This window comes from Astatotilapia calliptera, chromosome 6 (assembly GCF_964374335.1).
Source record: "Astatotilapia calliptera chromosome 6, fAstCal68.1, whole genome shotgun sequence".
Lineage (NCBI taxonomy): Eukaryota > Metazoa > Chordata > Actinopteri > Cichliformes > Cichlidae > Astatotilapia > Astatotilapia calliptera.
This window is the reverse complement of record NC_137427.1, coordinates 5,762,709-5,778,179: the sequence shown is the minus strand read 5'-3', so window position 1 is coordinate 5,778,179 and position 15,471 is coordinate 5,762,709. Positions and strand designations below refer to the sequence as shown.

General features: G+C 39.9%; 1 protein-coding gene across 1 annotated transcript; it reads left to right on the top strand.

Moving 5' to 3' along the window:
* Positions 1-7,660: 7,660 nt before the first annotated feature.
* On the top strand, positions 7,661-10,759 carry LOC113023199 (perforin-1-like). Its single transcript, XM_026169223.2, has 2 exons — positions 7,661-8,645; positions 9,386-10,759. The coding sequence occupies exons 1-2, from the start codon at positions 8,110-8,112 to the stop codon at positions 10,560-10,562; spliced, it is 1,713 nt and encodes a 570-aa protein (XP_026025008.2). The 5' UTR covers positions 7,661-8,109; the 3' UTR covers positions 10,563-10,759.
* Positions 10,760-15,471: the final 4,712 nt, after the last annotated feature.

Here is a 15,471-nt window from a genome sequence, read left to right as displayed (position 1 = left end):
CAAAATTTCATAGTAATATTTAAATTAAATTTACATTATAAGAATTATGTGTTGAGGAGTAAGGGAATTCCAATATACATGGACTGGTTCTTATATAGTGCTTTACTACTCTTCTGAGCACTCAAAGTGCTTCACACAACTTGTGCATTCACCCATTTGCACAATTTTCTTAGTGCTTTCTAACTAACATTCACACTCCAGATGGATGCATCAGAGAGCAATTTGGGGTTAGTATCTTAACCAAGACTAGGGGAAGCCAGGAATTGAACCACCAACCTTCTGATCAGTAGATGACCTGCTCTATTGCCCGAGCTACACCGTATATAACAAAGACATCCAAACAACCTCCCTGAGCGAGATCGTTTTCACATAAAAATAAAACTAATGGACTTACATACTTTTTATTGCAAGTTTATATTGGTAACTGTTTATTCAGTTTCTGCAATGCATCAACAGGTTATCACAAATTACAGTGGCTCTATGTGTTTTATGTGTGAGGGGAAATTAACTAGTGCACATTGTTTCTGTGGGTGTTAGAGCAGTTAAAAATACAATCTGTGAAAAGAGCCCAAGGAAGTCTCCACTTCTACATCAGTACTAGAGCATACTTCAGACGATGGCAGGTACTGATCTGAGCTGGCTGTCAGGGTAAGACGACAGAGTTATTTCTTGTTTAAAGACATTCCTTGACTTGAGCATTTTTTGTATATTAATAGTCTCACATGTATTTTCAGTAAGTAATGCCTGAAAAGGTTTAGGGCTGCAGTGTGAGATGTGTAAGAATGTTTAACTTTCGTTTTTTTTATCCATGTCATTTCATATCTTCTCATTGCCATACAGATGGCAAAGCTGTGGCAGCTCCTGCTTCTGTGCAGGGCTGTCTGGTTAGAATGTAAACTGCATCTGTAATGTTCATATCATTTCATATCTATTCAAGTTTCAGACATTGTATTTTATATCCAGACTATGACTTTCACGTACTGCAAATTTGTAACTGTGTAGCTCATATAAGTTACAACTGTCCACTTCATTTGTGTCTTGCAGAGTACGGTATATAAACTCAGGACATGGCTGATCAATACAAGCATCATTCCACACTTTCTGTGTTGGAGTTTACTGCAGACTAACCATACAGTTTAAGTTTGTATTGATATTTTGTATCTTTGTCTGTGTGAACTTATTCTCTATGTCAGAGTACAGTATCCTACCATTTGCACTATGTGTAAACCTGGAGCTTTATAATTTGTCTCTTTGCATACATTTACATGGCAGAGATGACAATAAAGTTCACTTTGACTTTTACTTCATGGGTCACATACAACCCAGTGTGAATTTATGCGGGATCAAACTGTTGAATTACAACAAAAAACTATTTTAATAAAAGTACTATTGCTGAAAACTTTGACATTTAATAAATGATACTTTATAAAGAAAATTAATATATTTGAGTTCTTCCTGTTTCATTTTGGATAATGTGTTTGTCAGTAAGAAGGATGTAAAGCTGATGATGAGATTCACTCATGATGTGATCTTATAATGACTTGCAAGATCATTCTTCCTGGTTTCAAAACAATGAGAAGCAGAAATTGTTGCCCTCCTTCTCTGAAACTGTCCACTCTACAAAGCCAGCAGTTGGCCTGTGGGTCGAATGTTTGAAGCTTATTTTGGAAATGTGAAATAAATCCATTCATAGGTGAACTAGTTGTGTTTGTGAGGTTTTAATTAGCCTTTGTAAAGGGGCCAAACAATAATACAGAGTACAACAGCAGTCTGCATGGCTTTTTACAAAGATAAATAAAAATCATAAAATCATTTAGAAACACAATTTATCTACATGGTCACATAATACAGTCAGAACATTCAGTGCAAAATGTAACTTATACATTTAAGTATATTTTGTGTTAAAGGGCTTCTGTGGCCTTTGTTGCTCAGCTTTAACAATATGAGTCCTTCCCATCAACTCAGTAGCACCACACTGTTATCTGTGTAGGCTAAACCTATTTCATGCAGAGGGCCTCACAATATCCGATTTTCACTGCACATCAAAACATTAGTAGTTGAAAGGTGAACTTACTGTAACACCAACAGAAAAAAGTAAATGAAAAATAATAACGATAAAAAAAATGTTCCAAAAGCTATGTACATGTTAAACTAAGATTTATTTAAAAATATATATATTATATTTTAAAAATTGCGAGTGAATGCTCGTTTTCCCACTATGTTCATCTTGTAGGAAAGTTATCCAAATGAGATAACACACATCTGAGAACATCCAGCAAACCAATCTCTGGTTATCTGAATATTTCAATGTTATATTATATAGTAGAGAAACAGGGAAACGTTTCATGACTTGCTACAACCAGAGACATGTTTAATGGTGGAGACACGGAGAGGTCCATCAGTTTATTCCTGCTTGTTATATTATGGTTAACGTGACTCTCAGCCCGTTACAGACAGTCGGCTGCTGAGTTTACCCTGGTTTAGATTTTAGTGGTAGTAAAATCTAAACTAGTTTACGTGTAAATACACGTATCATGTCAGGGGCTAAATAAAAAAAGAGAAGAAGACAAAAAAGTGTGAGATAGATAATCAGAGCATCTTAACGCAGTTAGGTTGCTATTTTAGCGCAGTCCTACGAACAAAGTACAGAAGACTATTTATATAACAGTTTAAAACATGATGAAAATCTAATTTAAAAGCCTCTTGTCAGACCTCCCGCAAAGTACAGACAGGAAACCTTGGTTGTACTTCACACTTACGTGAGGCGATGATTAATAATTATTTTTAAAAGATGAGACTTAGATCAGATGTTTCCTGTCTATATATTTTGGCTGAATGCTTTTTCACTAATCACTGTTAAAGAACTTGAGTTTTGATTGTGCCCCACTCTTGTTGCAGATTGTTGCAGACCTAACCCTAGCTAATAATTATATAAATATGCAGTCACATGCATGCAGCCTTCAGAGCTGGGGATGAGGTGAGCCTAAGAACAGCAAGGGCAAAACTGTCACGTGGCATCATAGAGGCAAAATGGCAGTACTCCAGGAGGATTTCTCAAAGCTTCAGTGACAGCAGAGACACTCGGAGGCTGTGGCAAGGGATATAGACCATCAAAGGTTACAAGCCCACTTGGCTACAAGCAGACTGTGGACAGAAGACGCCACCCCCCCTAACGATCGAGTGGTGACACTTTCCCATGAAAGTGTGTTCCTTGCCAGGATCAATACACACAAAGCCCCAGTACCTGACAACATCCCGGGACGAGCACTGAGGGACTGTGCTGCGGAACTCACAGATATCTTCACAGACATCTTTAATACGTCACTGAGTCAGGCTGTCGTTCCCACGTTCCTCAAAGTCTCCACCATCACTCCTGTAGCAAAGAAGTTATCTCCCTCCTGCTTTAATGACGGCCATCCGGTCGCACTCACCTCCATCATTATGAAGTGCTTTGAAAGGTTAGTCATGCTTCAAATAAAGACATCTCTTCCCCCCAACCATTTCGCATACCTGTCAAATCACTCAACCGATGATGCAATTTCAACTGCCCTTCACTCAGCCCTCACACATCTGGACACTAGAGACTCATACCTTAGAATGCTGTTCATAGACTTCAGTTCAGCATTCAACACCATCATTTCCCAGCAACTCATTCACAAACTGGATCTGCTGGGGATCAGTACCTCGCTGTGTAACTGGCTGCTGGATTTCCTGACAGAAAGACACCTCCAGCACAAGAACACTGAATACAGGGGCTCCCGAAGGATGTGTGTTTAGCCCCCTGCTCTTCACTCTCCTGACCCATGACTGCACACCATCACACAGCTCCAACCTTTTCATCAGGTTTGCAGATGACACAACTGTGGTAAGTCACATCAGCAACAACGATGAGACCTGCTACAGGAGTGAAGTTAACCATCTGGCAGCAACAACAACCTGTCCCTGAATGTGGAGAAGACTAAGGAGATCCTCATAGACTTCAGGAGATCTCACACCCTGCACACCCCACTAACCATCAATGGTGCTGCTGTGGAGAGGATAAGCAGCACCACGTTCCTGAAGTCCTCCTCTTGCTGTTTAGATGTCCTGCCAACAAGTTTTTTCAAAAAGTCTCAAAGACTTTGGAGTCAGACCTGTTACAAATCGTCAACCTTTCTTTAATGTCAGGTGTGTTTCCAGAACCACTAAAACCTGCTGTAATTAAACCTATACTGAAAAAGGACAATCTTGACAGCTAACAGGCCGATCTCAAACCTCCCATTTCTAAGTAAGATAATTGAAAAAGCAGTTTCTCAACAGCTCAATTACTTCTTAAAACAGAATAATTGCTACGATGCCTTCCAGTCAGGTTTTAGACAGAATCACAGCACTGAAACTGCTCTGACCAAAGTGTTTAATGACATATGTCTGAATACAGACAGTGGAAAAATGTCAGTCTTAGTTTTACTGGATCTCAGTGCAGCATTTGATACAGTTGACCACAACATATTACTCAAACGACTGGAGAACTGGACAGGTCTTTCAGGAACTGTACTAAACTGGTTCAAAACATACTTAGAAAACAGGAAATACTTTGTATCAATAGGTAACTTCACATCTGAGCAGACAAGTATCACATGTGGAGTTCCCCAAGGTTCCATCTTGGAACCTCTTCTGTTTAACATTTACATGCTCCCACTGGCACAGATTATAAAGAACAACAAAATAAACTATCACAGCTATGCAGATGACACACAAATATATATCACAATGTCACCAGGAGACCAAGGCCCTGTACAGGCTCTTGGTAAATGCACTGAGGAAATTAATGACTGGTTGTGCCACAATCGTCTCCAACTAAACAAAAAAACCAAATAAATAAAAGGAAGTAATAGTCTTTGGCGCCAAAGAAAAACGATTACAGGTCACTAGAAAACTTCAATCTATACACCTAAAAACCACCAACCAGCGAGAAATTTGGGTGTAGTGATGGATGCAGACGTAAACTTAGAAAAACACATTAGGACAATAACAAAATCATCTTACTATCACCTCAAGAATATTTCAAGGGTAAAAGATCTGATGTCTCAACAGGACCTGGAAAAACTAGTCCATGCATTCATCTTTAGTAGGCTTGATTACTGTAACAGCATCTTTACAGGTCTACCTAAAAAATCAGTCAGACAACTACAGCTCATTCAGAACTCTGCTGCTCGAGTCCTCACTAAGACCAAAAAAGTGGACCACATCAGTCCAGCTCTGAGGTCTTTACACTGGCTGCCTGTCCGTCAGAGGATAGACTTTAAAGTTCTGATGCTGGTCTATAAAGCTCTGAATGGTTTAGGACCAAAATACATCAGTGACCTCCTGACCCAGTATGAACCTTCCAGATCCCTCAGGTCATCTGGATCTGGTCTTTTATCAGTTCCCAGAGTCAGAACCAGACACGGAGAAGCTGCATTCAGCTTTTATGCTCCTTATATCTGGAACAAACTCCCAGAAAGCCTCAGATCAGCTGAAATACTCAGTTTATTTAAATGCAGGTTGAAGACTCACCTGTTCTGCATTTGAATAAAGCACCAAATCCACACTGTTTTACTTTTAAGCTTAAAATTTAAAACGTACTCTTTTTTTTTAAATCATGCTTTTTATTTGTTTCTGTTTTTTAATGTCTCTGTAAAGCACTTTGAATCACCTTGCTGTTGAATTGTGCTATATAAATAAACTTGCCTTGCCTTACCTGGGTGCACACATCTCAGAAGATCTCTCCTGGTCAAAAAATACTGCATCACTGGTCAGTAAAGTTCAACAGCAACTCTACTTCCTCCGCAAACTGAGGAGAGCAAGAGCCTCAACCCCTACAACCTTCTACAGAGGCACCATTGAGAGCATCCTAACCAGCTGCATCACTGTGTGGTATGGCTCCTGCACTGGGTCCTGCTGAAAAAAAGTTACAACGGGTAGTGAGAGCAGCGGAGAGGATCCCTCCCTCCAGGACATCTACTGCACCCGCCTCATATTAGGAAGGAGACTGAAGAGCCTCCGGGCCAAAACAAGTAGACTGAAAGACAGAGCTTCCTCCATCAGTCAGGATGCTGAATTCACTCCCCTGCTCTCACCCTCATGATCTCCAGACCTGCATTCACTTGTTTCCTCTGAACCCCCCCCCCCCCCCCCCCCCCATCCCCCCAAACATTCGACTCTGACCCACCACCATTGCCCCTTCACTGACTGGCCCACTCCCACTGCACATGCACTTGCCCACATTTACTATGATTGCTTTGGACACTACTGCTTAAATAATTAAGTATTGTATTGTATTGTACATAAGACTTTTATTTTATTTTATTTTTTTACTTTTTTATCTTTATATTTTTAGTGTACACTCAGGGCCATGGGAGCATTGCTATTTCAAATTCCTGTGTATGACTGTACATATGGTCTTTGACAATAAAGCTGACTTTGACTTTTGACCCTGACTATATGTGTGTGTGGGCATATACATGATAAAAAATTTTCAAGGCTCCAACGTGAGCTAGAATTCTTTCAAAATGATGTGAAGGACCATTAAGCCATATATGAAACAATTATTGCAAGAATTTGCTGCTAAATGTGGTTTTACAAGGGGTGTACATATTTCTTTCCACAGAATTTTGTACACTTCTCAGAACATTTTCTTTCTCAAATGACTGTATGTATATTTTTACTTCGCTTACTATTATGTATTAACAAGCCATAAAAAGACAGCTTCCCCATGTGTGAAATAGGTGTGAAAGAAGTAAAACACATCATTGCTGGATTGTGGGTGTTAAAATCGTGAGGTATAAAAGAGCGTGGTGCATCTAAAACTTCACTCTTTCATCTTCACTACCCTCTAGGTAAGATAATAGAAGGTACTGACCAAAGCTTTCTGACAGCTGTCAAGGTAAGACCAACAAGTCCTTTGTTCCATATGATTGTCTTTTTGTCCTTTGGTTAATACTTTAGTGTAGTGGCTCTGAAAAAAGTGGTCATGCTCCCGTGGAGGTGCATGAAATCACTGCATGACCAGTAGAAACTAGATAAGATGGTTAATGTAACAAAACTATGCAAAACAAGAGTTATTTCAAAATTCAACTGCTTACAGTTTATTTTGTAATCGTGAAATATTATATATTCTTAGTTGTTTAAAAGTAGAGTAACATGTTTAGCCAAATATTCTAACTAAATTGCTGGCTGCCTGAGTGGTGTCCAAAAATATGATGTGGGCTTTAAAGATAAATGCAAAACGTTTTACGTTTTGTTATTAGATTCCCCCACCTGAGCTGTATTTGTACTGACATTAGATTACACACAGGTGCACTCTATTTAGTCATTAACACTCATCAGGCAATGTCTATGGGCAACTGACTGCACTCAGACTAAAGGGGGCTGAATAATTACGCACACCCCACTTTTCAGTTATTTATTTGTAAAAAATGTTTGGAATCATGTATGATTTTCGTTCCACTTCTCACGTGTACACCACTCTGTGTTGGTCTTTCACCTGGAATTCCAATAAAATTGATTCATGTTTGTGGCTGTAATGTGACAAAATGTGAAAAAGTTCAAGGGGGCCGAATACTTTTGCAAGCCACTGTATATGTTGACAGCTTGCTAGCTATAAATTCACCAAAGTGTTACCTGCACATACTTCATCAGAAATGATAAGAACTTTGGGTGAGGTATATTGGATATTTTGGGTATTAAGTTTACACTGGGGTGCAACACGGTGACATGGTGGTTAACACCGTTGCTTCACAGCAATAAGGTCCCGAGTTGAATTCCACCATCAGTCCAGGGTCTTTCTGTGTGGTGTTTGCATGTTCTGCCCATGTTTGCGTAGGTTCTTTCTGGGTACTTCCTCCTACAGTCCAAACACATGCAGCTAGTGGGGATAAGTTAATTGGTAACTCTAAATGGTGCATAGGTTTTAATATGAGTGCGAATGGTTGTCTGTGTCTGTGTGTTAGCCCTGTGACAGACTGGTGACCTGTCCAGGGTGTACCCTGCCTCTCGCCCTAAGAAAGCTGGAATGGAATTTTGCACTGTTTAACTTCCCCTTTGTTCATGTAATTTAATCTCCTCTCATTGTTAAATGGTTCCATTCAGATGGCAAAGCTGTGGCACGTCCTGCTCCTGTGTTGGGCATGGAGTCCCCTGTGCCTTCCTTCCAGTGTGAGCTTCATTGGTACACCACAGGAGTGTGAAAAGGCTCACTTTGTCCCTGGTTACAACTTGGGTGGTGAAGGCTTTGACATTGTGACGATGGAGAGAAAAGGTGCCTATGTGATCGACACTGAAACATGGAAGATTGGAAATGGTAGCTGTAGGATGTACTGTAACCGTTACATGAATGGCGAGAAACAGAAGGTCCCTGTTGCTGTGGTGGACTGGAGAACCCTGCCCAAGTGCAGTTTGAAGGTCTCCAGTGTGGTCTATGATTCTGTTGAAACTCTTGTCAATGACTCGACATCATCTGTATCCAACAACTGGAAAATTGGCCTTGACATCCCGGTAGATCCTTCAGTAACAGTTGGGGTTGGCTTTGGAGGTTCTCACTCAAGAGATTCCACCTTTGCTATGAAAAAGTCAAAACAAGACCGCTACACCTTCTTACACCATTCGATCAACTGTCATTACTATGGGTGAGTATGTCAGTGGATATTTTTCTTATTTGAGTAATTTGCTGATAATTTTTAATTTATTTATTTTTTAATGTATTTATTTATTTTTTAGTTTAGCATCAAGCGTGATTCAAAATCAAATGGTTTCTGTGTCACTGAAGTATTTATTGCATGTACTGCATTGATGTTAAACACTTTTCCCCCCATAGGGTCACCCAGAACACATACATACAGATCTGGAGTGTACTGGAATATCATATCATTTTATAAGCTGTGTATTAACATTTTGTACGATGTGAAAAGAGTGCGTTTAAAAAATTGATTTTCCCGATTCAAGATTTTAGTTTAAATAATGCAATATCGATTTATTAAATCCTGAATTTTGCCAGAGACGCAAGTATCTCAGGTTAAGGCTCACAACACTATTTCAGCAACCACCAAACAGCTAAAACAGCAAATGAGAACAGGTAAACGGATTCCCCCAAAAATTTAAACACAAAGCGCAGCTCATTCACATATGCAGACATGCCTTTGGGTGCTGAAAGTCAACATCGCACAGACTCTGGAGCTGCAGTTGGGAGTTTGCCTTGTAATCGGAAGGTTGCCGGTTCGAGCCCTGGCTTGGACAATTTAGCTTGCCATCACCTGTGTGTGTGTATGTACATGAGCTTTGGGTCCTTAGGGACTAGTAAAGCGCTATACAAATACTGGCCATCTTCACAATTAAGTTAAACTTATCTATATGCTTTTCTGTTCCACAGCTACAGACTGGCAACAAGTCCTCCTTTGAGTCAGGAATTCAAGCCGGCAGTTGACTCCATTCCCCCTTATTCCTCTAAAACTGCGCCATTATATCACAATCTGATTGACACTTATGGAACACATTACATCACACAAGTGTCTCTTGGAGGTGAAATTAAAGCATCCACTGCTGTCAAGACCTGCATGGCTACAATGAATGGACTAACAGATACTGATGTTAGTGACTGTTTGTCAGTTGAAGCTTCAGCTTCTTTTGCAAATTCTGCCAGTATTAATGCCACAATTGACCACTGTCAGAGAAAGAAAAAGATGTTAGGGTCTAATCAAACTTTCAGCAGTTCATTTAATGAGCGGCGCACAGAGGTCATTGGTGGAGATATTGATGGAGGTGATATCCTCTTTGTAGGTCAATCTGACCCCTCGGTCTATAAAAACTGGCTCATTTCTCTTAAAAGTATCCCTGATGTGGTCCAATACAACTTAAAACCCCTACACACCATACTGCCATTAAATCATCCTGCCAGGGCAGGACTGAAGCAACAAGTGGAGCAGTACATTAAGAAAAATGCAGTGCTGAAGAAATGTTCAGAAACCTGTAAGATTGGGCACCGATCAAACGCAAGAGATCCTTGTGCTTGTGTCTGCAACAGTAACCAGAACATCAAGTCAAACTGCTGTCCTGCTGGGAAAGGTCTGGCAACCTTAAAGGTGTTCAAACTTTATGCAAAGGGTCTGTATGGTGATGACTGGAGTCAAACAGATGGTTCAGTGGAGGTGACATATGGTGATCAGAAAAAGCGCACTGATATTATAAGTAATGATGACAACCCTAGATGGAGAGAAACATTTGAGTTTGGAACCATCACCATCAACATGAAAAACAAACTTAAATTTGCTGTGTATGATGAGGACACTTACTGGAACAGTGATCTGTTAGGCGAGTGTTCATTTGATCTGCGAGCAGGGAAGGTGAGCGACAGCTGCATGCTGAATCATGGGACCTTCTTCTTTTCCTACATCGTAGAGTGTGCACCAAGTCTTAGTGGGAACCAGTGTCAGGAGTATATCCCCTCGGCCATGAGTCCGTCTTTGGCTGAGGTTTTTCATACCAGAAATGGGGTTCTTCTTGGAAAGATGTGGAATAAGTATGAGAAGCCAGCCAATGAGAGACTTTAAAGCCACATGTTGTTGTTAGGAAAGAAGCCGGTATGGATTTGACGACATGCTGAATATCTATGTGCTTGTACTTCATGGCATTCTGTCTTTAACTTTTATGTGAAAAAATATTTTTTTGAACTCAGAACTGTAATGCACTTCCTATGCTTCTTTTTCCATATTGTTTCAACTATCTAGCAATAAAGCATCAGCAACGACAACGCCTGTGTTTCTTTTAAGTATTCAAAAAAATATTGCGTTATTTTTTTGGTTTTGATATAACACGGCAATGAAGGGTGTTCTATCCATTTTTTGCATAGAGAGTGCAAAAGTGTGTTATCTATATAAAAAGATTAGAATACTGAATTGAATCTAACATTCACCTTAAACACAAGTAAATGTTTCTGCCAGAAGCAGAAACATCCAATTTAGCATCTTATCGAAACAACCCATCATTAACTCTAATACTAGGAGACTCATAGATAACCTCGTGGCCATCAGGAGTTTAAACAGAAACAGTAATGAATCTACAAGGGTTTCACCAGTTTGGAATTATTAAAGTTTCAAAGGAAAGGACTATGAAGTATTTTTTTCTTATACTTTATCTCCTGTTGGGAAATTATTCTCAGCATTTAACCCATTCACTCAGGGAAGCAGTGGGCAGCCACCAATTCAGCACCAGAGGAGATGTGTGTAGGGAGGGTAAATTACTCAGTGGTACCTCAGGTTAGCCGTTCGGTGGATTTGAACCCTCAATCTTCCAATCATGGGGCAAATGCTCTACCTACTGAGCTATTGACATAGATGAAACAAAGACATAAAGTAATCATGTATTAAAAATATACAAAATTTCATAGTGGTATTTAAACTAAATGTACATGATAATTAGAATGATCAAAAATGTGTCACAGAATTAGTGAATTCCAATATAAAGACAAACAAAGACATCAAAACAAGCCCCCTGAATAAGATCCTTTTTACATAAAAATCAAACTAATCGACTTACAAACTTTTTATTGCAAGTTTATATTGGTAACTGTTTGTTCAGTTTCTTCTTTAAAAAAAAAAAAAAAATCCTGACCTTTGGGTCAGGAATTAAAATGCCGGTAGAGGAGACAATTTTATGTTTGGTCCATTGGGCTTGGACATCTTTTAATTGTCTGGCAAGTAATTTATGGGGTTTATCTCCTAATTCAAAGTTAAGAATATCGCTTTTGACTTGGATCCCAAATCTGATTGTATTGAAGTTTTAGTTTTAGAATAGAATTAGAGATATCCTCAGTATTAGTTTGGAGAAGTGACTCCTTTAATGTTGATAATTCTGACTCGATTTGGGACAGACGAGTTAATCTCGATCTACGAGCAGGGAAGTTGAGTGACAGCTGCATGCTGAATCATGGAACTTTCTTCTTTTCCTACATTTTAGCGTGTGCACCAAGTCTTAGTGATAACCAGTGTCAAGAGCAGACATGGGCAGTAACGTGTTACAAGTAACACATTACTGTAATCCAATTACTTTTTTCAAGTAACAAGTAAAGTAAGAGATTACTATTGCAATAAAGTAATTAGATTACTACTACTAGAGAGTATGACCATGTAGCGTTTAATGTGTGGAAGTACTGACCTTACTTTGAGCCTGATTCCGTAAAAAGTGACAAAAACATTAGCATCCTGTACACTCTACTTGGGAGGAAAACTTCTTTCTACACAGAAAAATTTAACTGCAAATGTGAGCAAAAACATAGCACGCTGCCACGAGAATGTGAAATTCCGCGAGAAACCCCCGGATCCCCCCCCGGGCAAATCTCCGACTGCTCCACTTCTTCTAAACAGGTGAAAATAGATTTAAGAACAACAGGACTTAGTGCCGCCGACTCTTTGATTTTATCTATTTTTTGCTGTGTTTTACTTGCATCTATTTGAAAGAGTGAGTGTAAACATAAAAAAATATTATATTTTAAATAGGTTTAAATGTTAAATAAATTTCTTCAAGTCAAAGACTATCCATCCATCCATCTTCTTCCGCTAATCTGGGGTCAGGTTGTGGGGACCAGCAGCCTAAGTAGAGAAGCCCAGACCTCCCTCTGCCCAGACACCTCCTCCAGCTTGTACGGGGGAACACCAAGGCATTCCCAGGCAAGCCAAGAGATAAAATCTCTCCAGTGTGTCCTGGGCCTACCCCGGGGCCTCCTCCTGGTGGGACATGCCCAGAACACCTCACCCAGGAGGTGCCCAGGAGGTATCCTATTCCAGCTGAGGAACATGGCCTCCAATTTGGAGGTGCTGATTCTTGTTCCCACCGCTTCACACTCGACTGCACTCGACTTCATCGGGTGAAGCCATCACCCGATGAAGCCAACAGAGGCACATCATCCACGAAAAGCAGAGATGAGATTCTGAGACCACCCAAGTGAAAGCCTTCCGCCACTTGGCTATGCCTAAAAATCCTGTCCATAAAGGAAACCCGAGGGACACGATTGAATGCTTTCTCCTGTACACCGTACACTGGTTGGGCAAAACTCCCATGAAACTCAATTATCTTTCAGAGGATAAAGAGCTGATAAAGTTTTGACTCAACAGTTTCAGTATTAACAGAGAAGATAGGGCGTTCCCTTGAGATGACTGTCATGGGCCTTTTTACTTTTAACTCTGAATGCTATTAGCACTTCATTGCAATAATGTATACTATGTATACTTTATTAATCCCCATAGGGAAATTAGTCATCTGCATTTAACCCATTCACTCAGTGAAGCAATGGGCATCCACCAGTCCAGCGCCCGGGGAGCAGTGTGTAGGGACGGTACCTTGCTCGGGGTACCTCAGGGTAGCCGTTCAGTGGATTCGAACCCCTGACCTTCCGATCATAGGGTGACCACTGCCCTGGATGATATACTCTGAATGACTACATACTTACTGCTAAATAGTGTCATATGCAAATCATCAATAGGGATTTGCTGGAGAATCTCATGCTCAAAGCACTGATAGATGTAAATTTGAAAAGTCCTTTTTCTATTATCAAGACTCAAACCAGTGCGGTGTTAACAGTAGAAAAGAAAGCAGACTTCATTCACTTTTATTGCCTACTCAATAAAAATAACAATGATTCTGTACACTTAACAGCAAAAATGTATGCAAAGTGAAGTGAAATAAATTTACAGAGGAAGTGGTACGAACCTTTAAAAGAGTGACACATTTATTTAAATGTGAGCTGTTTTATATAGTGCACAGCTGAAATTCAGTTCAATTTAATTTTATTTATATAGTGCTAAATCATAACAGCTGCCTCAAAGCAAAACACATGCACAACGGCCTTACAGACAAGAACGCATTAGTCTGGAATCAGAATCAGAAAGAATGTCAGGTTACTGAAGGTTGCTTCCTTATCAGGAACTGGTTTCAGTAGTTTTATTGTAGAAGGACATATAGTTAAAACCTTAATATGCAACATAAAGAATAAATATAAATAAAATGATGTTTTTAATATCGTCACACATAAAAGCATTTTATTAGAAAACTGATAAGATCTCCTGCAAAATGAAGCTTCCTCATTCAAGTAAATGAGTCAGGCATGAGTCTCAGTGTGAAGTACTTAAACATGTGAGAGATAAACTAAAACAGACAGTTTGGTTAATGTGGTGTGAGAGCAAGGAGTCGTGGTCACTGAATCATGTTACAAGTATGTGTGCTAAGTTTTCTATGTGCCGCAATGAGCTACTTCTGCTTTTTATTTTTTACTGTTCAGTTACCTTTCAGTGTTTACTGGTTTCAGTATTAGTTTTAGTTTTTATTATTTTTATTAAGTTTTATAATATAGTGAGCATTTGTCTGGTGCAAAAAAGTGATTACCGGCAACACATTGGGATATCTACAAGATGACAGCCTTTACAATCAGAATTTGCACCAAACTGACCACAATTAAAACTAAGAACATTTCTTGTCTGTTTTATTCCTGTTATTTATATATTTATCAAGTTTAATGAGTAAATTTAATGAGAAACACACAGAGGTCATTAGTGGAGACAATAATGGAGCTGATATCCAATTAGAATCATCTCTATTCAAAAATGGGCTCAGCTCATTTAAACCCACAACTGGTGTGGTCTGATACATCTCAAAGTCCCTGCACACTACAGCACATTAAGAAATATGTAAGATTGGATGTAGATAAAAATTTAAGAGATCCTTGTGCTTGTGTCTGCAACAGAAGGTGCAGGTGACATATGGTGATCAGAAAAAAACAAACTAAACCAAAACAATGGTCCTTAAGGCCCAGCCAGCTTTAAGACACACTTGTATTTAGTATTTACAGATTCTGCCTGTTCGCCATTTATAATGAGAGGGCAATGCACCTGTCTGTGCCTCCTGAGCACCAGTGGGACAAGATCTCTACCTTGGCCCTGTACGCTGTCTCATCACCATCATGACCCCAACCATGGTGACTGAGGCCACGAGGAAATCTTTGATCCAGATGCAGGTGTCAGGGAGGGATTTGAAGGTGGCGAAGATGTCTGAGATCATGGTGTTGAATGCTGAGCTGTAGTCCACGAAGAGAATCGCCACATTGCTCTTCCTGTTCTCCAGATGGGTCAGTGCTCCGTGCAGGGAGACGGTGATGGCATCCTCTGTGGACTAATTTGCTCTGTAAGCAAACTGGTGGTGGTCAAGGGAGCGGGGTAGACAATGTCTGATGTGCTGAGAGACTATCCGCTCGAAACACTTAATGACTACAGATATGAGGGCTATAGGTGAGTAGTCACTGAGGCTGTCTGTACCAGTCTTTTGGGGGACGGGAATGATGGTGGAGGCCTTCAGACAGGTGGGAACGATGGCACAAGTCACTCTCAGTCTCCACCTCCTTGCTATAGACGTGTGCTTCAAGGGGACTTCCACTGATTTATTAGCATCAGTTTCTTCTGCAATCACCACTTT